Source organism: Tachyglossus aculeatus, chromosome 25, assembly GCF_015852505.1.
Source record: "Tachyglossus aculeatus isolate mTacAcu1 chromosome 25, mTacAcu1.pri, whole genome shotgun sequence".
Classification (NCBI taxonomy): domain Eukaryota; kingdom Metazoa; phylum Chordata; class Mammalia; order Monotremata; family Tachyglossidae; genus Tachyglossus; species Tachyglossus aculeatus.
In genome coordinates this window covers 11,522,597-11,546,255 of record NC_052090.1, presented here as the reverse complement: position 1 = coordinate 11,546,255, position 23,659 = coordinate 11,522,597, and the positions used below count along the sequence as shown (strand labels likewise).

Genomic DNA, 23,659 nt, shown 5'->3' with positions numbered 1-23,659 from the left:
GACAGTGGCCTCTTCTATTTTTCAACCAGACCCAAGCCGAACTGTCCAGGCCCAGCCCATTTATGGCCCTGGATCAATCACTCAATCAATCGTATTTATTGAGCACTTACTGTGTGCAGAGCACTGTACTAAGCGCTTGGGAAGTACAAACTGGCAACATATATAGACAGTCCCTATCCAACAGTGGGCTCACAGTCTAGAAATGGTTTCTCTGTTCTAAAAGAGGGGCTGGGTGGGGGGAAGAGAGAAAGCCGGCTTGGGGTGGGGGGGGGGCGTGAGGATGCTTCTGAAGGGAAACCTCCAAGTAAATTTGTTAATATGTTTGGTTTTGTTCCCTGTCTCCCCCTTTTAAAGATGACATTTATTAAGCGCTTACTATGTGCAAAGCACTGTTCTAAGCGCTGGGGAGGTTACAAGGTGATCAGGTTGTCCCACGGGGGGGCTCACAGTCTTCATCCCCATTTTTACAGATGAGGGAACTGAGGCCCAGAGAAGTGAAGTGACTTGCCCAAGTTGGCAACATATAGAGACGGTCCCTACCCAACAGTGGGCTCACTTCACTTCTCTGAGCCTCAGTCACCTCATCTGTGAAATGGGGATGAAGACTGTGAGCCCCACGTGGGACACCTTGATCACCTTGTATCCCCCCAGCGCTTAGAACAGTACTTTGCACATAGTAAGCGCTTAACAAATGCCATCATTATTACTATTATTGCCCAAAGTCACACAGCTGGCAATCGGCAGGGCCGGGATTCGAACCCATGACCTCTGACTCCAAAGCCCGGGGCTCTTTCCACCGAGCCACGCTGCTTCTCCCCTTTCAGGCTGCGAGCCCACCGTTGGGTAGGGACTGTCTCTCTATGTTGCCAACTTGGCCTTCCCAAGCGCTCAGCACGTTGTGCTCTGCACCCAGTAAGCGCTCAATAAATACGATTGATACGTATTTATAAATACGTATAAATACGAAGTGAATGAAAATACACTATTTAAATAATAAGTACGAAGTGAATGAAAATTCACCGAGGGCGGGGGACATGAGGGGGGTGGGGGGGTGGGGGAAGTTCCTCTTCTCGGTGCAGCTGGCCCTTAGCCCACCGTTGGTTAGGGACTATGTTGCCAACTTGGCCTTCCCAAGCGCTCAGCACGGTGCCCTGCACCCAGTAAGCGCTCAATAAATACGACTGATACGTATTTATAAATACGTATAAATACGAAGTGAATGAAAATACACTATTTAAATAATAAGTAGGAAGTGAATGAAAATTCACCCAGGGCGGGGGACATGAGGGGTGGGGGGGTGGGGGAAGTCCCTCTTCTCGGTGCAGCTGGCCCTCTCCCTCGTTTGTTGCTCCAATAAGCAGTAATTAGGTCCTGAGCTAATGGTGTCAGCTGATCTGCTGCTTTTAGGCTAGACCCAGAGGAATCTCCATGGAAACCCTGCTGGAGTCGTCCCCCCACCTGGATGCTCTGGGCTCCTTTCTGCCACCTGGCTGCTGCTGCTCTCGCTCCCCTCCCTCCCTTTTCTTTCTTTGCTCTCTCTCTCTCCTTTCTCTCTCTCTTTCTCTCTCTCTCCCTCCCTCTGTGTCTGTCTCTAACCTGCAACATGCGCCCTGCCCCCGGGATCCCTAAATGGGACAATTCTGGCCGTGACGTCATGGGCCGGCCGTCTCCACAGAAACTTTTGTCCCACCGGCCAATCAGCGCGCGCGAAAGGGCCCGGGGCGGGAGGGAGGGATGAAAGGGGGGCCGGGATTGGACCGGGCCGGGCCGGAGCGAAGGTTCGGCGGCTGGACCCGTCCGCGCTCAGCCCGGGCTGTCAGTCCCGGAGATTCCCTCCCTCCCTTCCCGTTTTCCCTCCCTCCCTTCCCGTTTTCCCTCCCTCCCACACCCACACTGCACGGGAGGCCCTGACCATTTTGCAAGTGCCGGGACGAGGCTGCAGCGAAAGGCGCTTACGTTGGAAGAACCGGGAAAAAGCTTCCTTTTTTTTTTTTGGAAAAAGGCGACGACCGCCGCCCCGGCAACATGGGACCTCCCCTCCGGCTCCCTCCGGGATGCACGGAATGAAAGACCGGATGGAGGAGCCTCTTTTCCCGGCGAAGCATCGTCCGGAGCAACTAATCCTCTCGGCTCCTTCTGGAGGGGGCAATCGCAGAGCCAAAAAAAAAAAAAAAGATAACCTGACGTGGGAAATTGCCCCAGCCCACCACGAAAAAAAAAAAAATCAAGATTTTTTTTCTCCTTCAAGCGAGGTTTCTTAGCATCTTATCCGTCTCCTAAACTTACCCCAACGAGCTGCAACCAGTTCGTCGGAGAGCGGAGGATAGACCGGAGGAGTGGGTGCACCATTATTAAACTGGCAGCCGCCGTCTTTCATTTACCAACGTCCTACTGGAATTACAACCTGTCCTGGGTCTAAGTTGACCGTGTCGCTCCATATTATACGCCTAGCAAAATAGAGTTAATCGACGGATTACATCTACATATGGTTGTACATATTAATCCGGCCCAGATGAACGAGGAAGTGAAAAAAAAAAACTAGGCCTTCAAAAAAAGGTGGGAAGGGGGGGGGACACCCAAACAGTCCTGTAGAAAGGCACTCTTGACAGGCTTAGAAATGGCAGGTAAGAACTTACTTTCTTCCCAGCGTCTTTAACGCCCAAAGGAAGGAGAGCAGGCTGGGCTCCCCCCCCTTTTTCCAGAAACCCGTCCTCCTGTGTTTGGATCCTGCACCAAGGCTGCTTTAGGGAGAGGCTCTGTCGTCCAGGACAGACTAGGTCGGGGGAGGAGGGGGAGCCTGGAGAGGGGAGGGGAGGGGAGGGGGGTCCGGTTTTCCCTGCACTAATCAGGATGGAAGCGGGGGAGAGGGATGCGTGAGGGTCCTGCCCTGCCTGGGGGGGGATCTGGTCTTTCCTCGGGACCCTAAAAGGGAGGGTTTTATCGATTGGAAAGCGGGCCCCCGAGGCTGGGAAGCCGCTGGAGGCGTTGGGATGGTCCTGGCCAAGCGCTATTGAAGCGACGGATCCCGGAGAGGGCGAGGAGCGGCATCCGAGGTCCCGTCTTCTCCCTCCCGGGAGTCGGTGCAATTAAAGATGCCCCCCAGCCTGGGCGGATAGCGGCCTCCGCTGCTTCTCCCTCGCCGCCCCCTCCCCCCCAAATCGCAACGACGATAGCCCGAAAAAGGAGCGGTGGCGGCGGCGGCGGCTGCGTTGCCCGGGCACGCTGGGGGAACAGGTGCAAAGTGGATTGGGCGGAGCGGGACGGTCCCGTTGTCGGGGCCTGGCGCGGGGCTGATGGAGAGCGAGCGGGACATGTACCGGCAGTTTCAGGACTGGTGCCTCCGGACTTACGGGGACTCGGGCAAGACCAAGACGGTGACCCGTAAGAAATACGACCGGATCGTCCAGCTGTTGAACGGCTCCGAGTCCGGCTCCACGGATAACGCCAAATTTAAATTCTGGGTCAAATCCAAAGGGTTTCAGCTCGGCGGCTCGGATGAGGTCAATGGTGGAGGTGGAGGGAAGCAAGTCCTCTACGTGCCGGTCAAAACCACGGTGAGTGACTGACTCTGCCTCGGGGGGCTTCTGCCCTGCGGCCGGCCGGGCCCGGGGGGGCGGGGGGGGGGATCCAGTTGGCTCCTTTCCCCCCCTCCCACCCCCCCAAGTCATCCCCATGTTGCATTTCTGCTAGGGCTTTGTGGTCCTTTATTTTGCAAGCGGTAATGCCCCCTTCTCCTCCTCCTCCTCCTCCTCTCCCCCTCCCATCAATCCCCTCCTATTAGACCCCCCTCCCATCAGACTCCCTACTATCAGCCCCCTCCCAATAGATTCCCTCCTCCTCCTCCTCCCATCACCCCCATTCCCCCCTCCATCATCTCCCCCTCCATCTGCTCCCTATCCCTCCCACCCCCTCCTCTTCCCCGCATCCCACCCCTCCCTCCCTGGGCCGGGCCTTGGGGGAGAAGAAGGGGGGGGATGCTATTGTCCCACATCCCCGGAGCCGCACGTTTTCGCAATGTTTAGGGCCGCCGGAGGGGAGCACAGCCTCTCCACTCTGGCACCGAGTCAGGCCGGGCCCTGGGCGCTGATTTCGGGTTTCTCCGGTCTGATTGTTAACCCCCAGCCGGTGCGGCGGGGATTAGCCGTGATGACTGTGTGCTGGTGGATATGGTCCTCCCTTTTTTCCCCTCCCTCCCTCCCTCCTGGCCCACCCACCCCCCCGCTTCTAAATCCGAGAAGCGGCAGCGAGAGGGAGAAGGACAACAAAGGGAGGCGAGCTCGGAGCGCGACCAAATGGTGTTTGGGGGGCTCCTCGGCCTGGGACCACCCAAGTCTGGCCTCGCTCCGGAGCCCCGGGGCAGAGGCGGTGCCATCCCCCGGCTTGGCAGGGGCTGAAGCTGGAAAGCGAAATGCCAGCCTCCCGAGTGGAAGAGCCATGCTGGGGGCGGGCAGCTGGAGCTCCGCGGTGGCCTTGATGAGAAGACGGGAACAGTGGGCGACAAGTAGGTTTGCCGTGGCCGCTCTCTCTCTTTCTCCCCCGGGCTTAGGGGTGGGAGGCTCCCGAAGGAGGCCTCCAGGCAGCCCTCCATTTCTAACCCGACTTAAGGAAGGAGAATAATAACAAAAGTGGAATTTGTTAAGCCCTACCTACCTGCCAGGCAGCTGCAGAGCTCTGGGTTAAATACAAGTTAGCCCGGTTGGACACAGTCTTTTTCTCCTGGCAACTTATTGTTTGCAGTGGTCCTGCAGGTGGTAAGAGAGAAGCCTTCTCTCCTTTCTCCTTCTCTCTCTCTCATCAGTCGTATTTATTGAGCGCTTACTAGGTGCAGAGCACTGTACTAAGCCCTTGGGAAGTACAAAGGCCCTCCTCACAACCTTTTAGACTGTGAGCCCACCGTTGGGTAGGGACTGTCTCTATATGTTGCCAACTTGTACTTCCCAAGCGCTTAGTACGGTGCTCTGCACACAGTAAGCGCTCATTAAATATGATTGAGAGCTCTTCTCCATGATTATGTATTATGGCTGTACATATTTATTATGGTTGTACATATTTATTACTCTATTTTACTTGTACAAATCTCTCCTATTTATTTTATTTTGTTAGTATGTTTGGTTTTGTTCTCTGTCTCCCCCTTTTAGACTGTGAGCCCACTGTTGGGTAGGGACTGTCTCTGTATGTTGCCAACTTGTACTTCCCAAGCGCTTAGTACGGTGCTCTGCACACAGTAAGCGCTCAATAAATACGATTGATTGATTGAGAGCTCTTCTCCAAGAAGCCTTCTCGAGAGCTCTTCTCCATGATTATGTATTATGGTTGTACATGTTTATTATGGTTGTACATATTTATTACTCTATTTTACTTGTACATATCTCTCCTCTTTATTTCATTTTGTTAGTATGTTTGGTTTTGTTCTCTGTCTCCCCCTTTTAGACTGTGAGCCCACTGTTGGGTAGGGACTGTCTCTATATGTTGCCAATTTGGACTTCCCAAGCGCTTAGTACAGTGCTCTGCACATAGTAAGCACTCAGTAAATACGATTGATGATGATGATGATGATGATGGCAGATGCGGCTGCTGCTGGAGGAGGAGGAAATGTTGAAAATCTTTCCATGTAGCCTCTTCAAGGTACTCCTGGACGGCTGTCTTGTGCTTGGGTGGATTGTCCTTTCCCCAGTTGAAAACAGGGCTCCTCTGGAGCAAGCGTGTTCAGCTTGAGAATTAGGTGGGGCTGAGAAATGGTTGAAAATGTTATTTAACTTGTGGAGTTTTCCCGCGGTATTAACGGTTTCTAGGTTCGGCTCTAGTCTGCCTGCAACTTCAGTGTGTCCAAGCATCGTGTGCCTTGACTGGAGATAGCCTTTGGATGATTGACTTTGGGCTTCCGATAGTTGAAGCAAGTGAAATCTTTTGGATAGGGAGGCTTGAAAATTCGGTTGAGCCCAAAGGGAGCCCATCCAAACAGTGGAATTGAAAACTGATGGGTTGTCTTGTTTTTCCACTTGTTGAAGTATGTGAGACAATGCTGGAAAGATCTGTTTAAGAAAAACTTACTGCTAGCAAATTCGGACTTGTCGGCATTCCAAATTACTGCACATTTGAGCCACGATAGGTCAAGGAGAGAAACCACGGAAAAAAAGAAAAACAAGAATAAACTGTGTTTAGAAAACACACCCCTCCTTACCAGTACCACGTATAACTTCTAGAATCTTTGTTAGGCAAAGGAGTTTCTCTTATTTCTGGCCATAACTTTTTTATTTTTTTTAAAGTTGTCAGGTGTTTTCACTTAAAGGTTAGTCAAACACAGTGGGTTGCCTGTTGAATCTGGTTATGAGAACATAGATACATAAATGTAAATTTGGTGAGTTTTACATAGTTCTTACAATTCATTCATGTTTTGCCAACCACTATTTATTGCCCCATGAACTCACGTTGAACTAGTTAGAGCTATTCTATGGTATATCGTAACTTTTATTTAAAATGAATTACAAATCAAATCCTCATAAAACGTAAAAAAATTCTGAAATTACAGGAAAGACGTAAGGTGGCTCTCCAGATCAATCTCTTGATCTAATTTGTAAAATATTTACTTTGCAGTTACACCAGTGTAGGAAAGTTGAACTCTTTAACTCACGAACGAGTATATCCCTAGTATCCCATCGCTGTTCATGAATTGTTTTATGGCTGTCTCAAATGAAAGCAACATTTCATAGTTATAGGTTCCTCTTTCCACAGTCAGCCAAGGGTTAAAACCCAAACACATCCTTTTACATCAATTGTATATTTATGAAACATTCTCATTTTAAGGAGACCGGTGAGCAATTTTGGGCTAGCAGAACTCCAACAAGCTTGTCTTAAGTTTGTAAATCCAGATTCATGTGATTGAAGAATTGCAGTTTATTTTGATCAGCTGTAGAGCCAAGAATTATTCTTGCCTACTTCAGGCTTTAAAGGTTTGTTCAGCTTTGCTGTCAAGCAGAAAAATTTGTTCCTGATGGTGCAGTAATCCACTGCTGCTGGTAATTAGACATCATTACTGCTACTTTAAAGGGAAAGAGAGAAGGGGAGAAGACAGGCTGAGGCTAATTAACTACTTGATTCTAATGAAAGACTGATAGCAACTGGGTGTTTGCAGTAGAACAGACTAGATATACAACACAAACTTGAAGCAAGTAGAGATTTGGGTCTACATTTTGTATTCCATATATGATCTAGACTTTCTGTATCTTTGTTCTAGTGTGTAATCATGGTTCAGATAGTGAGCTAACATATAAGAAAGTGGAGCCTTTTAAGGCCTAAGCATAGAATTTAATGCAGTTTGTTGGCCTGGTCCTCTCAAGACCTGGAGGCATAGATCGGTCCCCGATATTCAGATCTCTCTGTGGCCCAGGAGATGCACTCTTGGTCACCAAGCAACAGCAGACATCCTGCAAAACAGCCATTTTAGTTCTAGAGTGGGACAAGACCAGATAGCGAAAAGTGCTCATACTTACTACCGATTTCCACTTTTCCCATTACTACTGTTACTGTCGAATACTCTTTTATTGTCACTCTCTTATTGAGATCAGGGTACACTCTGGGAAGAATAGAATCATACTTAGTAGACCTCTCCAGAGATAATAAGTTGACAAGCCTGCCAAATGATCGACTGTGAACTTTTATTTGCTGATGTCCACAAGTACTAGCATTTTGAGCATATTTTCCTGTAACATGGTTTAAACTTTCTTTTTTATTTCTCTGGAATTTAAATCGGGTGGTGCTCTTCTGAAGTTGCTTTCTGAAAATATTAATTTTGACACTATCGTTTTTTCTTTACCTATCTGGAACATATTCAATTTGAGTATTAGCCACAAAAAGGCAACACTTTTTCTTAGGTTAATAAAAATGAATATGCTGCATAAAAAGCAATAGTGTGTAAGAAAACCGAAGAATAGAAGAAGGTCGGAATTTTTTTTCCAAAATGTTCTTAACCAAACTGAGTTTAGAAGCAATGTGAGGACTAGCCTCTTTGACATAAATCTGTAAGAACAGACGCCCAAGCCTAAATTGCTGCCTTTTTCTTAATTGCTTCTTCTTATATTTATCCCAATTGAGAACATAAAATGAACTTTCATCCAGAAAGAAAAATGTGTTTTCTTTAGTTACATCATTAAAAAATATGATTTATTCATTTTTGCAATCTGTAGCTCTGGTTGCCTATTGTCCTTAACCGTGTCTTCCTATGAACTGAACCCTGAATGATCCTTTGAATGAATGTTCATGCAATCTTTTTTAAACCGTTATTAGTTAGGAGGCTATGAAGCCATGTTGAGCCAAATTTTTCTAGGGAACAGAAAACTGTTGCAAAAACCCCGTAAGGCTGTCTTAAACGGTTCCTGCCATCTTTCAAAAGGCCATGGCCATATGTGGTTGCTTCAGTCCTTGCTTACCCAACCAAAGCATCCTGAGAAGAGCCACCCCCAACTGTGTCAAGCCCAGTCTTAACCCAGTTATAGTAGGGGAGTGGGGGGGTGGGTGTGTGTGTGTGTGTGTGTGTGTGTGTGTGTGTGTGTTTATGGATCCTGTTGTTGCATCCCTAACAGGACAGAATGAGTGCAGGCTTTGCTGGACTATTCTCACCAGGGGAGGAAAAACATCATGGAAGGAAGAAATGAGGTTTTAGGTAGGAGGCAAATGCATAGAGAAGAGTTCTGGACGAAATGGCATCTGGATGCAAGAAAAGAGGGGGTGAAGGAGAACTCCTTAAATGCAAGTACAGCTCAAACATTACTATCAAGCAACTATAGAGAATCTTCATCATCTTTCATAGAAGCCAGGGAGTGGAAGCTTTCTCGGGTTCAGCTCCTTTCCCAGTGCTAATGAGGCTTGTTTGCTGAAGGGCTGCACTACTTTAATAGCTACACTAACTATGCTCAAATTTGGTGTCATTGACATTCTTAAAAAGCATTGAATTTCAGGAAAGTATGGTCAACAGTCTCCATACTGTTGTTTTTCACTTTAGATATGGATTGGGGATGTGTTCTTTTTTTTCCCTCTCCCCTAATAAAGGCCTTTAGTGTGAGAATGGGGATCCCATTTGTTCTGAAGGGTTGGAGCATCCACTTGGACTTGTAAAAGCTAACACCCTGAAGCTAATGAACTGTTTTAAGACTGGCTTGGTAGTGTTTTCTGTACAACTTTCCCCACCACTATTCTGGATTCCTTCAGAATAGGTCACGTCCGAATATTCTCACTGTTACCTGAATAGATCATCTGAGTAATTAGATATTCAACTTCAAATCTCATTGATCCCAAGCAGAGAATGTTTTTAAAATTGTTTTGTGCTCATAACCAAGGGAGGTTATGTCATCATTCTGTCCAAACATGTGTGAGACTTAGTTCAAAAGGATTCTGCCAATAACTTTGGCCTGTAATAGTTAACACCTTTTTTGGGCCATTTTCATTAATATAAATTTTATCAGGAGACCAAAAACACGATGAACAGGGTAAATCTTCTTAGAAAATTTGTGATTACTTTTAGATACATTGGATCACTACATAGAAACAGATTTTGTCATAAATGTCCATAGATCCACTAGATTATAAACTCCTTGTGGGCAGGGAGAGTGTCTACCAACTCTATTGTATTCTCCCAAACACTTAGTATGTTGCTCTGCACATAGTAAGTGCTCAGTACATACCAGTGATTGACTGGTTTTGCTCATCTCAACCTGACCTCGGTGTCCCAGCTGGAACATAGGACAGCTCAGTGCTACTAGCGCTCCTAGATCAAGATGCTTCAGTATTCGCCTGGGTTTAGCAGGTGGTTATGGTTTTTTGGTTGTGATTCCCCCCCTCCCCCCCACCACTGTCCAGGTTTTTGATGGATCAATTTTCTCTAATGAAGCTGTCTTTCATGCTGAATTGTTGCTGATTCTTCTACCTCAAGTCATCCTTGAAGATTACTTGAAATATTAGGTGATAGAGAATGCAATAGTCCATCTGCTCCGGGGAAAGTGTTTGAGAGAAGATGAGTTCTCAGTATTTTTCTCCTGTTGGTCTTCATTCCCAGTGACTTGAAATCTGAGGATGCAACAGGTTGTTAATTTATCTCGAAGCACCCGGCCTGACTGGAGTAACATGCATCACCTCCAACAGTTCTTTTCTTTGGATAGGTGGAGCCTCCAGTCACTAATGCCACTAAGAAGCAACGTGACCTGGTGGATAAAGCCCTCCCATTTTCCCTCTCCTCTCTGAAGCACTGTTAGGGTCTACTCTAAAACTCTAGGTATGGGAGCCGAGGATGGGCTCCCTCTGGTTCTGCCTCTTAGGAGGGGCTGCTTCAGGATCAAGCTGGGATGAGTGCATAGACTAAGCTCCTTTTGGGTAGAGGGCACGTCTATCCACTCTATTGTATTGTACTTTACCAAGCTCATAGTACAGTGCTCTGCACAAAGTAAGTGCTCAATAAATGCCATTGATTATAACTAAGCCCTCTGAGGGGTAGGGACCTTGTCTAATTGCCACCTGGTATTCTTTCCCAGCACTTAGCCCAGTGCCCTGGCCACAAGAAGCTGCAATAAATACTCTTATTACCTACTACCTCAAGTTCCTCTGGCCTGCTTCTAAGCATTATTGGTATTAGAGGAAAATAAATTATGGTGGGGTTGGCTAGTCCCACCTTCTAACTGTATCTAACTCTTGACTTGCTAGTTTTCTCCCCTTTGTTCACATTTTCCCAGACTGAACACCCTCTTCTCCCCTCTCACTCAAATCCACCACACCTCAGCTCTTCCCATTTTAAAAACCCTAAAATTCCACCTCCTCGTCCATTCAGCAAGTGTTCCCTGGTTAATTCCTAGTACCCTTAGTCATAGCAACCTAGCAGGCACTCTCAGCACTCATGTATTTTTTGTCTGGCCTCAGAATTGAGACATGTAGGTATTTTAAGCATACTAAAACAATTGGTCTGTTTTTTCACCTTGGCATAGCCTTCCTATCCAATATCTGATGTCTGTTCTTTGTATCGCTCCCGAGGTTGTATGTTTCCCCTTAGATTGTAAGCACCTTGTGGGCAAGAAGTGTGTCTTGTATTCCCCCAAATCCTTAGAAAACAGTGTACTGTAACTACCAAGGTGAGGTAATGGCTTATTTGGGTGATGAGGGCAAGCCAAGAGAATGACTAGGCATAAGTGGATTGTGTGAAATGTGTTCAGAACTGGTATTCAGAAGGAGAGAGGCACAGTTCATTTTTTCCTAGGAAAATGTAAAAAGTTCTGCTCCTGGCCCACCAGTGAATGATGATAATATTTTGTTGCCAGCAGGCTAAAAGCATACTGACTTTCTCCTGAAAGGCAATCAGAACCATTTTTCAGTCTATGAACAGTCAAACTTGCTTATGTCATTTTACAAAGGGCCAAGCAAACAGCATGAGAACAGGGCATTTATGTGTGTGTGTGTGTGTGTGTGTGTGTAAGAGAGAGAGAGAGAGATGGTAGAAATTGATTTATTGGTCCTAAGTGGGTTTTTCCCAACTTTCCCTTTGCCTGTAATCACACAGAAACACACATAGGTTATTTCCACATTCAACTAGCATGGAGAAGTAAAGTTGGAAGATTGTCAGCCACTTTCATCAGCCAAGCTGGTTCTACCCAACCCAAAAGTGAACTGAAGAATTAGTAATTATTCAGTTGGTGCCAGATCTGTAGGCAAAGCAAACTAGTCACTGTTCACTACCATCTCTTTCTTCTGTGGTGGTTGGGTATGCCTAGCCTTAGGGAAATGATTGCTCCAACTGGGATAATAATGATGGCATTTGTTAAGCGCTTACTACATGCAAAGCACTGCAGAACAGACAGGTAGTCACTCCACCAATGGTCTCAACATGGAGAATGACATAGAAACAACACTCTTAATCTTAATATTTACAAGTTATGAAATGAGGTACTTGCCAGAGCAGTGAAAGTTAGTGACAATTAAAAAAGTTAAATAGCAATAAATTTCCAAGACTTGGTGCTATAAATCAAATATTTATTGAATAAGAAAGTGAAATAGCTGTTATAAAAATATACAATTTATTATTAAAAACTGGTAACACATTGATGTAGAGGGAAAGTGGCCAGCATTATGCATGTCTCTAGAATAGCTATGAAGTGAACTCACTGATTAGAGAACTTTATTTCAGCATTGGCTAAAATCAGCAGAGAACTGTAAGGAACCTTGATGACTGACTGTAGGAACCAAGTGCATAGGTTTAATGAGGCTGTTATTTTATCGCATTAAAAATGTCATGAAGTCTAGAAAGTAGAAGTCATAAATGGATTTTTTAAATTTTTCACAAAGGTTTTGTAAAGTCCTTCAGAAATAGCCTCTAATAGGTAATGTCCTGAATTTAAAACCTACTCTGTTGAAATCAGAATAAACAAATAGAAATAAGTAGCTAATCCTCATTATGAAGGAAGGCATCAACTTTAAGATTGATGTTCAGTACCATTTACTCTACTTTCCACTGTTCACTGTTACTGAGAATCTAGGATGGAGAGATATCATTAGCTAAATTAGTCATGACCAGGTAAAAGGAGGGGGCTTGAGAAATGTGCCATGGCACTTACCCAGTCTCATCCGTCAAATGTTTACTTCCACTCTGCTCCCCTTCCTTATGTCTTTAACCATTGACACCTTCTTCTCTGACATTAAATATGATCAAATCTCCTGCACCCTAAAAGACACTGGCCCACCACCTATCACCCCAGTTCCAGCTTTCATTCCAGTTCAAACCCCTTGAATGGGGTATATACGAATGGTGTCTAAGTCTCTTCTCCAACTCTACTGATCCTCCTGCAGTCTGGTTTTCACCCTTTTCACGTCACTGAGATCACTCTCTCCAAGGGTTCCAAAGGCCTCCTTCTCACTAAATCTCAGGTATTCCACTCAGTCTTAATTCTTCTTGATCTCCTGCCTATCTTTGTCACCGAACACATCCTTGTAGAAACGTTCATTGAGCTTGGTTTCACCCACACAGCATTCTCCCGTTTTTTTCCTACTTTTCTGACCCACTCATTTTCAGCCGACTTTGCTGACTCTGTGTGTGTCTCTCTGCAGATGTAGTAATTGCTTGACTGTTGTGTGCAAGCACCGTATTCAGTGCTATGGTAGACACAAGTTAATAGGTTGGACCTCTTTCATTCATTCAGTAGTATTTATTGAGCGCTTACTGTGTGCAGAACACTGTACTAAGTGCTTGCCTCAGAACTCAGGCTAAATAGGAGGGAGAACAGGTATTTAATCCTCATTTTACAGATGAGGACACTGAGGCATAGAGGAGTTAAGTGATTTGCCCAAGATCACATGGCAGGCAAGTGGTAGAACTGGGATTAGAACTCAGGTCCTCTCACTCCCAGGCCTGTGCTCTTTCCACTAGGCCAAACTGCATCTCTTTGAGATGTCCCCCTAATCTAACTAACTATCCCTGACTTCCCATTTTACCATTTCACATTTCTCCTATTTCCAGAACATCTCCCTAAAGAAGACTCCGTATGGACTCCTTCCCACAGGCTTTTAAAGCCCTAAATCCCATTGCCCCCCACACTCTGATTTTACTTCCCTGACTACTACAACTCAACCTCCAAAAATCACTTCCCTAATGCCAACTTCCTCACCTTCCCCTCATTTCATCTATCTTGCCACTGACCCCTTGCCCATATCCTGCCTCTGGCCTGGAGCATTCTCCCTCTTCCTATCTGATAGACAACTACTCTCCCTACCCTCAAAGCCTTATTAAAATCACATCTCCAAGAGGCCTTCCCCTACTAAGCCCTCATTTCCTCTTTATCCTCTCCCTTCTTGTGTTGTCCCTGCATATGGATTTGCATCTTTTATTCACCCCTCCCTCAGCCTCAGAGCAATTATGTACATATCTGTAGTTTGTATTAATGTCAGTCACTCCTCAGGACTGTAAGCTCCCTGTGGGCAGGGAACTTTCCTACCAACTCTGTTGTACTCTTCCAAGCTTTTAATTCAGTTCCCTGCCTACAGTTAAGTGCACAAATATGATTGAATGACTGATTGATGGTCCACTGGCCTCTTAAATTCAGTGTGACAAAAACAATCTCATCTTTCATTTTTAAACTATTCCTCTTCCAAATATTCCCATCAGGGTCCATCTCTGTCTTTCCCCTGAAGCCCACATACTTGGTGTCCTCTTTCAGTCCTCTCTCTTTCCCCACGTACATTCAGACTTACTAAATCCTGCTTGTTATTCCTATGTGATATTTCCCTGATCTGGTAACTCTTATGGCCACCAAGCACTTTTCACTTCTTGCTGGATTGCCACATTGGCCTCAACCAATCAAGCAATCATTTGTATTTACTGACCGCTTACTACGTGCAGGGTACTATACTAAGCTCTTGGGAGAGTACAAACAACAACATACCTCAAACTTCTCTTTTCAGTCTATTCTACACTCAGCTGAATAACTCTCCAACTGAAATCCTGTTCCTTTCTTCAAACACCTCCAGTGTCCTCTCATTTCTCTGTGCATCAATACAAACTCCTGAGGACTGGCTTCAAGGTTATCCTTCAGCTATCACCCTTCAGCTATTTCTTGGTCTTCACATTTTTTCTCCAACTACAGACCAGCTCTCACTCTTTACTCCTTTCCCACTTCCTCCTAACTGGACTTCATTCTTGACCTTTCTATTTCTTATCCATTGTGCAGGCTCTTACTCCTGTCTGGAATAATCTCCTTCCTAATGAGTAATACCTTGTTTTGATATAACCCTTTAATCTTTCATTAGAGCTTTCATATCAATAATCCTATTTTCTCTTCAGGCAACCCTGTGAGGTAGGGAGAGGCAGGTAGTGTTTTTCGATCCTCCACTACCCTGAAATCAATCAATCAATCGTATTGAGTGCTTACTGTGTGCAGAGCACTGTACTAAGCACTTGGGAAGTACAAGTTGGCAACATATAGAGATGGTCCCTACCCAACAGTGGGCTCACAGTCTAGAAGGGGGAGACAGAGAACAAAACAAAACATATATATACACGTACAAGCTCCTCGTGAAGCTCCTGAAAGCTCCTTGTGGGCTGGATTGTGAGCCAGAGTGTCTCCCAACTGTATTGTATTCACGTAAGCACTTAATACTCTGCTCATAGTGAGCACTGAACAAACATCATTGATCTGTTAACAAAATCCATTTTACATGTGAGGATATTGAGGTGTATAGAGGTAAAGTGACTTTTCTGAGGTCACACAGCAGGTTAGTGACAGAGCTGCAACTAGAACGCTGCTCTGAACTCCTAATGCCATACTCTTTCCACTAGGCTAAAAGCTTTGTTAAAATGTCACCTCCCTCCAGGGAAATTCTCCAGCCATCTGTGGCCATATCATTTCCTCTGTCATAGATCCTTATCATCCAAATGTATGCCTTTCTATCAATTTATCAAGAATATTTACTGAGCGCTTACTTGTGCAGAGTACTGTGCTAAGTACTTGGGAGAGTGCACTATAACAGAATCGGTAGGCCCATTTCCTGCCACAGTGAGCCTACAGTCTAGAGGGGGACAGACATTGATAAAAAAATAAATTACAGATACCTAATTATGGATATGTATTTGAGCTGTGGGGTTGAGGGAAGGTGAATAAAGGGCGAATATTCTACATATTCTATTGACTGTATTTACTATCATAATTGCCTTTTGTTTTGCATAAGTTTTGTTAGCCCCATTCTTGTTGAAATACCATAATGCAGATCATATTAGAAATACATCTAGCAAAAAGGTGAGTGAGAAAAAGAAAAAAAAGAGAAGGAAGAGGGAGGTAAAAGGCCCTGGAGACTGATCTTTCTTCTGTTGCACTCTCCAACAGTGCTGCATACAATAGACACATGTGAATTAGCAATCCCCACCTGCTTTGTTGTCCTTTCCTCACCCTTCTGCTGCTCCTCCTCTCCCCCAGCATATATGACCATTACTGTTTACAATTGTGTGGTACACAGTATAATCTTTTTATTTCCTCCACAAAAATCTGTGTAGGGCAGTTATGCAAGTAAATATGGCATTCACTTATGGCTGGCTTTTGTTTTACCAACTATATTTTTCTACTCCAGTTATATATACAATTTTCCTGCCTCCCTTCTTCATTCAGTTGTAAGCTTCCATGTGGTGGTTCTGTAGAACTTTGCTTAAAAATACCTAGAAAAGTTTTCTGCATTCACTACTAACACTGTTGATGTGTCAGTCCAAAAAGAGCTAACAAAATTGGGTAATGAAAAGATGTTTTAATATTGAATTTGGTCACATTTCTGTGAAGTTGCAGTGGAGAGTGTAAGAGGTAGATTCCTCAGTCAGTAGTATTTATTGAGGATGTGCTCTGTGTCAAACATAATTACTGAGCACTTAGAGTACAATAAAGTTTCTAGGCATGATCCCTGCCTTTGAGGAGCTAATAATCTGGGGAAGAAAATTTTCATACCCAGAAACAAAATGCTTTCCCCTAGTTATGGTTAGTATGACATGGAGGTCAATTTGACTGCAAAGTCAGGAGTAGCCCAAGCTATGGGCCAACTGGAGGCTAGTTTGAGGTGCCATTTTCATAGGGCCTCCCCAAAGTCGAGGTCTTCTGCCAGCCACTTGGATGGGAGCAATTAAAAAAGCTCAAGGCACTAATGTACCTCTGGCTATCACTGATATTCTGAATTAAATCATCATCTTCCCAACCTAGTATTATTGGTTCTCACTTTTCATGGCATCAACTGACCATTAATTTGGATCAGAAAGAAATTTCCCCCCCACAGTGGAAAACTACATAATTGACCAGGTGCAACAGGGGAGTTGCCCTTGAATGAGATAAGGCCACTATGGGAGATGGGCGACCGTGATTTTTGGGCTGTCAATCTATTCTGATATTGCTGGTATATATATATATATATATATATATATATATATATATATATATATATATATAAGCGATTAGAAGAGGGCAGGGCATTTTAGGGAATTAACAAAGCAATATGTCTGTGTGGGCCAATCTATAGAATGTCATTGTCAGTGATTCAGAAAGGAAGTTTTCAGACTAGTGTTTCTCCTTCTCTGAACACAAGTAACACATTTTGTTTTCTCATCAACCGTTCATTTTCATTGCTGCTGTATTGACACTTTGAATGGTTGCAGGTGCTGAAATACTATTTTACAATTACCAAAGTGAGGACTAAAAGCAGGGGAAAAAAAATCCGTGGAGTATGATGATGAAAGTTGTAAGCATATATTATTGACTGTGTGATTACACAGCATGAGCAAGCACTGGCCAGTAACCCCTTCGCACTTGGATACACATAAAACTAGAATTTGTGGCTGCGACTGCTTTTCAAATGGTGGGCTGATATTTGTAGCCCTGCCCTATGCCATTGTTTCTGATTGATTCAGGCCACATTGGTCGGCTACTGCTGTTCCAATCTTTTGACAGCTATGTCACTTATTGCTTATGAGTCGCTGCTTACATTTTGAAGTCAGATACCCACTTAATGAATGAATGCTATTACTACTACTACCAGTTTGAATGTGATCCTTCCGTTAGGTCAGTTCAAGGGCCTGTTATATCTTAGTCACACAGCATTCCTATTACTTTTTACATGACTGTAAACGTTGCTTACAACTTCTTGCAACTGCAATAGAGAAGGAAAGGGGCAGGAAGCAGAGAGGATCCTGGAGGAGGAGGCAGAGGAGGAGAAGTCCTGGCTGGGCAAGGTCAAGGGCCTAGGACTGGTACAGAGATGTGGGCTGTGAGGGGTGGGAAGTTGGGCCAGGGAGGTCAGCAAACCCCAAATCCATTGAAAAATCAGGTCCAGGCAACCATGTGGGGGCAAGAGAACCATTGCAGTAGAAGAGCACAGCCCTAGGAGTCGAAGGGTGTGGGTTCTAATCCCCGCTCCGCCACTTGTCTACTGTGTGAGATTGGGCAAGTCACTTAACTTCTCTGTGCTTCACTTACCTCATCTATAAAGTGGGGATTAAGACTGAGCCCCATGCGGGACATGGACTACCTCAATGTTTAGAACGGTGTTTGACATATGGTATGCACTTAACAAATACCATTAAACAAACAAAAATGCCTGGAACATAGTAAGCACTTAACAAATACCATAAAAAATGGGAAAGCCAGAGTCAATCAGTCAATCGTATTTATTGAGGGCTTACTGTGTGCAGAGCACTGTACTAAGCACTTGGGAAGTACAAGTTGGCAACATACAGAGACAGTCCCTACCCAACAGAGTCCTGAATATGTGAGGAGGAGAGGGCTTAGAGCTGGTGAGCAGGAGTTCGTAGGATCTTTGGCTAGCCAGAAATGCTGTGGTGTGGAGCACCTCAGAATCAGGGCTCAAGGAAGGTCAGTGGTGAATGGAGTGGCCAGTGAAAAATCCTGGCCATTTAAATACCATTGACATCACATACTATGCTAGCATGCTGCTTGACGTGGTGACAGCATAAAGGTGCCATCTTGTGAATCCTGTCCAGTTTGGCCAGAATTGACCTGAAACTAGATTCTTTGGGGAGCCCTTCCCCCAACCCCCAAATAGCTCCAGGGTCATTGCACTCCACTCCCAGGTTCATTTGCCCTGGGATGCCATGGCCAAGTCATGGGACCTTGCAGAAGGAGCTGTCAGCAATGGAATGAGGCTGGTTGCTGAAAGTACATATATCGGACATGAAAGATTTTGGTACCAGATCTGTACCAAACAGGGAACAGGGCAGCTGCAAACGTGGTGGCTAGATAATAAAACAGGACAAATGATTACACTAGCAATGAATCTATGGGCTGATTAGGAAGGCAGCATGTCAGAGAGTCTTAAGAGGAGGGGAAGATGGAAGAGAATCTGACTGCCCAGAGTTATTAGGGTCCAGGATAAGATGACAAGATGCCCTGATTTAGATGGGATAGTCCTAAAGCTTTGGGGTTTGTGTGGCCTCTTTAGGATTTTTGGAATTATCTGTCTTCCAAAAAAGTACGGAAAGGCAGTGGTTGCCTGTGGTGTGTGCTCACCCGGGCCACTGGGAAAGATCTCAAAGAGTTTGGTGAGTAAAGGGCTCTGGGCTGAGCAAACTCTGCACCCACAGCCAAGAGATCGGAAGCTGCAGCTACTGACGTCAACTTGGTGACCTCAGTAGAGAGAGAAACAGCATGGCCTAGTTGATAAGAACACAGGCTTAGGAGTCAGAAGGACCTGGATTCTAATCTTGGCTCTGCCACTTGTCTGCGGTGTGACCTTGGGACAATCACTTAACTTCTCTGTGCCTCAGTTACCTCATCTGTAAAACGGGGATTGATATTGTTGGACATGGACTGCATCCAACCTGATTAACTTGCATCCACCTCAGTGCTTAGTACAGTGCGTGGCACATAGTAAGTGCTTAGCAAATAGCATTAAAAAAAAAAAGGTTAGGCCAGTTCTGGCCTTGGAACAGTCATACCACAGCCTGGGTACGTGCAGGCTTGGACTGTGTTTCCACTGGGGCTACCTGGTAGGAGCAGTGTCAGGGGAAGTGGATTGCTGCTAGGAGCAGTGGCAGGGGAAGTGGATTGCTGCTTTCACTCTCCTCTTTGCCCTTCTCTCTTTTCCCTTTGCCTTTTGCTCACTTCTCACACTCGAAAACATACATGTTGCACGTATGTACGTCCATTACCCTCATCCATTCTTCACTTTGTGCAGTAGAGTATCCTGAACTGACAGTAGCCAAACCCAAGATTGTCTTCTTTTCTTCCATTTTCTGTATTTCTAGGTTGACATGTGAGCTGAACTCTAAATTTTGCAGACCAAATGTGGATCCCTAGATTCAGATTTACATCATCTCTGTACGATAGAACCAGAGCAGTCATGTAACATTAATGAACTGATCCACTGTCCTGGCTGCACTTACACTTTTAAAATCTTTGCTTAGGAGGCAAACAATTTGGGTGGGATAGCAGATGCAGTCAAAGCAATTGACAAGAGGAAACCTATAAGCAGGCCTCTAAATCAGGCTTCTGTAGATTTGCATTTAACTTGAGTCTTTTGGGTTCCACCCACCCACAGCCATCTGGAAATATAGAAAATATATTAACTTTGCATATGAAGAATGGAAATAAATATTTTGATTTCAGTTTCTTAGAATCTTAATTGTTCCTGATCAAGAAATCTGACTCTAGAATGACTCAGTTTAAGAAATAGTGAATGACATATGATCCCATTTTCACTGTAAATAGGAGATAAAAAAAAATCTCTTCTCTGTAATTTAGAAAGTATTATCCAGAGTTCTGTGGCACTGTTTCAGCGGTGGTGTTGGATATTGTTAACACTTTCTGGATCTGTAGTAAGGCAGAACACGAATGACTAGTTGTGCTGACCCTGAAAGCTGTATAGGTTCACCTGCGGACTTCTGTCCCAAAATATTAGCGATAGTAGAAAAGGGAAACAGTAGTAGAATAAGGCTCTTGCACAGCTTCTCTCCAGACATGTTAATGTAATAATAATTTTGGTTCTTAGGTGCTTCCTAAGAAGCAGCATGGTGTAGTGGATAGAGCATGGGGCTGGTCATAGGTTCTAATCCAGACTCCGCCACTTGCCTGCTGGGTGACCTTGGGCAAGTCACTTCTCTGGGCCTCAGTTACCTCATCTGTAAAATGGGGATTGATTGTGAGCTCCATGTGGGACAAGGGACTGTGTACAACCTAATTAGGTTGTGTCTACTCCAGCAGACACAGTAGAACACTGCTTGACCCAGAGTAAGTGCTTAATAGATGCCATCATTATTATTCCTGTGAGCCAAGCACTGTACTAAGCAGTGGCAAAGATACAGGATAATCAAATCATAAACAGTCCTTGCCCTACATGGGCCTCCTAGTCTGAGGCAGAGAGGGCAAATCAATCAATCAATTGTATTTATTGAGCACTTACTGTGTGCAGAGCACTGTACTAAGCGCTTGGGAAGCACAAGTTGGCAACATATAGAAACAGTCCCTACCCAACAGTGGGCTCACAGTCTAAAAGGGGGAGACAGAGAACAAAACCGAACATACTAACAAAATAAAATAGATAGAATAGATATGTACAAGTAAAATAGAGTAATAAATATGTACAAACATATATACATATATATAAGCAAATATTTGTTTCATCCCCATTTTATAAGATGATGAAACCTGGGCACAGGGAGGTTAAGTGACTTTCCCAGGGTCTCCCAGCAGGGACGTCTTGGAGCCAGCAAGTTCCCCTACTCTCAGTCCTCTGAGCTGTCCTCTAGGCTACACTGCTTCTCTTCTTTTCCGGCTGCAGATTGAACTCATTGACCTTTGGTGGCTAGAATTCCTAGAGGTGGCAAAGTAATTGTTAGAAGAGGAGTAGGTTCATTGAGCATCCTGATCTGGGGGGATGGCTTCGAATGGCTAAGAGGAGCAGCAGAGCATGGGACCTGGGTTTTAGTCCTAGCTCTGCCAAGTGCCTGTTGTGTGTCCCTGGGCAAGTTGCTTAACTTCTCTGGTCCTCAGTTACCTCATCTGTAAAGTGGGGATTCAATACCTGTTCCCCCTCCTATGTAGATTGCGAGTCCTATGTGGGATGAGGAACTGTCTGACCCTATCATCCTGTATCTTTCCCAGCATTTAGAACAGTGTTTGACACTGTTCCAGCCCACGTCTCTTCCTTCCTTCCCTTCCTTCCTCTTCCCCTCGTCCCCCTCTCCATCCCCCATCTTACCTCCTTCCCTTCCCCACATATATATGTATATATGTTTGTACATATTTATTACTCTATTTTACTTGTACATATCTATTCTATTTTATTTTGTTAATATGTGTGGTTTTGTTCTCTGTCTCCCCCTTTTAGACTGTGAGCCCACTGTTGGGTAGGGACTGTCTCTATATGTTGCCAACTTGTACTTCCCAAGCGCTTAGTACAGTGCTCTGCACACAGTAAGCGCTCAATAAATACGATTGATGATGATGATGATGACACATAGTAACTGCTTAATAAAACCATTATTATTACGAATACCTGTAGGAAGCCCTCAGGTGGTGGGCGGGAAGCCACAATACATTCAAAGAGCCATAGGTGGCTTAAGAGAAACAAGGGGGATTAGGATTTAAATCTTTTCCTTTCTTCTGTTACTATTCTCATTATCATTATTGCTGATATTTATTCCATACTTACAATGCACGAAGAATTCTACTAAGCACTGGGGTAGAGATAATAGGAAAGGCAAGTGGACAGCTCCAGGATCTCAGAGTGGATGTGGACATACACGCATTAACACTATATAGTTCAAACACAATGGGAACAAAGTAAAACTCAACAAAAATAGATTTGTAAGCTCCTAGATGGCAAAGATGACGTCTATAAAATCTATTGTACTATACTTGCCCAAGTACTTATTACAATGCTCGGCACATATTAAGCATGAAATACCACGGAGTCAGAGTCCCCGAGTTCTAATCCCAGCTCCACCGCTTATCTGTTATGTGACCTTGGGCAAGTCACTTTACTTCTCTGTGCCTGTTACCTCATCTGTAAGATGGAAATTAAGAGTATGGACCCCACCCATGGGACACGGACTGTGTCCAATCTGATTAGCTGGCATTTGCCCCATCGCATACTACATTGCCTGGCATCTAGTCAGTGCTTAACAAATACCCAAAACCCCTCAAAAAACAAAGTGCTCAATACATTCCACTGATAGATTGATCCAATCATCCAGTGGTGTTTACTGAGTGCACAGCACTGTTGTAAGCACTTGGAAATGTACACCAGAAGCAAAACACACATTTCCTGTCTTCATTGAGTTTACAGTATAAGGGGGGGGAGACAGGAAACATAAATTATTTGCAAACATTAAGAACAGGAAGAAGACCTAGAGTGTAACAAGTAGAATGAGTAAATAATTGAATATGCTTATATACATAAATGGGTTTTAATACGTGAATACCTAAGGTGACTGTTGGATGTTTCTGTTGGTGCAGCAGCTCCTGGAGTCTCAGTTGGTAATTGTTTCATGGATTCCCTCTCTTCATTAGCTTTTAAGATGGAGATTGAAGACTTAAGAAATGGGCTTTGCCAGTTAGTATTCTCTTGTAGATAGTTCTTAGTTGGAGTCCTGCACTCTGTGTAGTCTCATTTGAAAGAAACCTCGGTTAGAAGCCCAAACAATTTAATAATAATAATAATGTTGGTATTTGTTAAGCACTTTTTATGTGCCAAGTACTGTTCTAAGCACTGGGATAGATACATGGTTGTCCTACTTGGGGCTCACGGTTCGGAGTTCAGTATTTTATTCATGTGTGAAATTTAGGATCAGCACATTGCATTCCGCTGCCCGGCTTATCTTTGTGCAGAAACGCTCTGGGCATGGTACTCCCCTCCTCAAAAATCTCCAGTGGCTGCCTGTCAACCTACGAATCAGGCAAAAGCTCCTCACTCTTGGCTTCAAGGCTCTCCATTACCTCTCCCCCTCCTACCTCACCTTCCTTCTCTCCTTCTACAGCCCAGCCCGCACCTTTCGCTCCTCTGCTGCTCACCTCCTCACTTCGTTCTTGCCTGTCCCGCCGTCGACCCCCGGCCCACGTCCTTCCCCTGGCCTGGAATGCCCTCCCTCCACACATCCGCCAAGCTAGCTCTCTTCTTTAATTCTATTTGTTCTGATGATTTTGACACCTGT

At 44.8% G+C, this 23,659-nt stretch overlaps 1 protein-coding gene across 4 annotated transcripts in view; it reads left to right on the top strand.

Moving 5' to 3' along the window:
• Nucleotides 1–2,885: 2,885 nt before the first annotated feature.
• Nucleotides 2,886–23,659, top strand: part of NOL4 (nucleolar protein 4) — a 252,054-nt gene continuing 231,280 nt past the window's right edge. For 2 of the 4 annotated variants that reach the window (XM_038766647.1, XM_038766648.1), the window contains exon 1: nucleotides 3,294–3,554. In XM_038766647.1, the coding sequence (XP_038622575.1) occupies nucleotides 3,294–3,554 (261 nt within the window). Of the gene's footprint in view, nucleotides 3,555–4,292; nucleotides 4,502–23,659 lie in introns of those variants that run through there. The other 2 variants (XM_038766654.1, XM_038766649.1) reach the window with 2 other exon arrangements.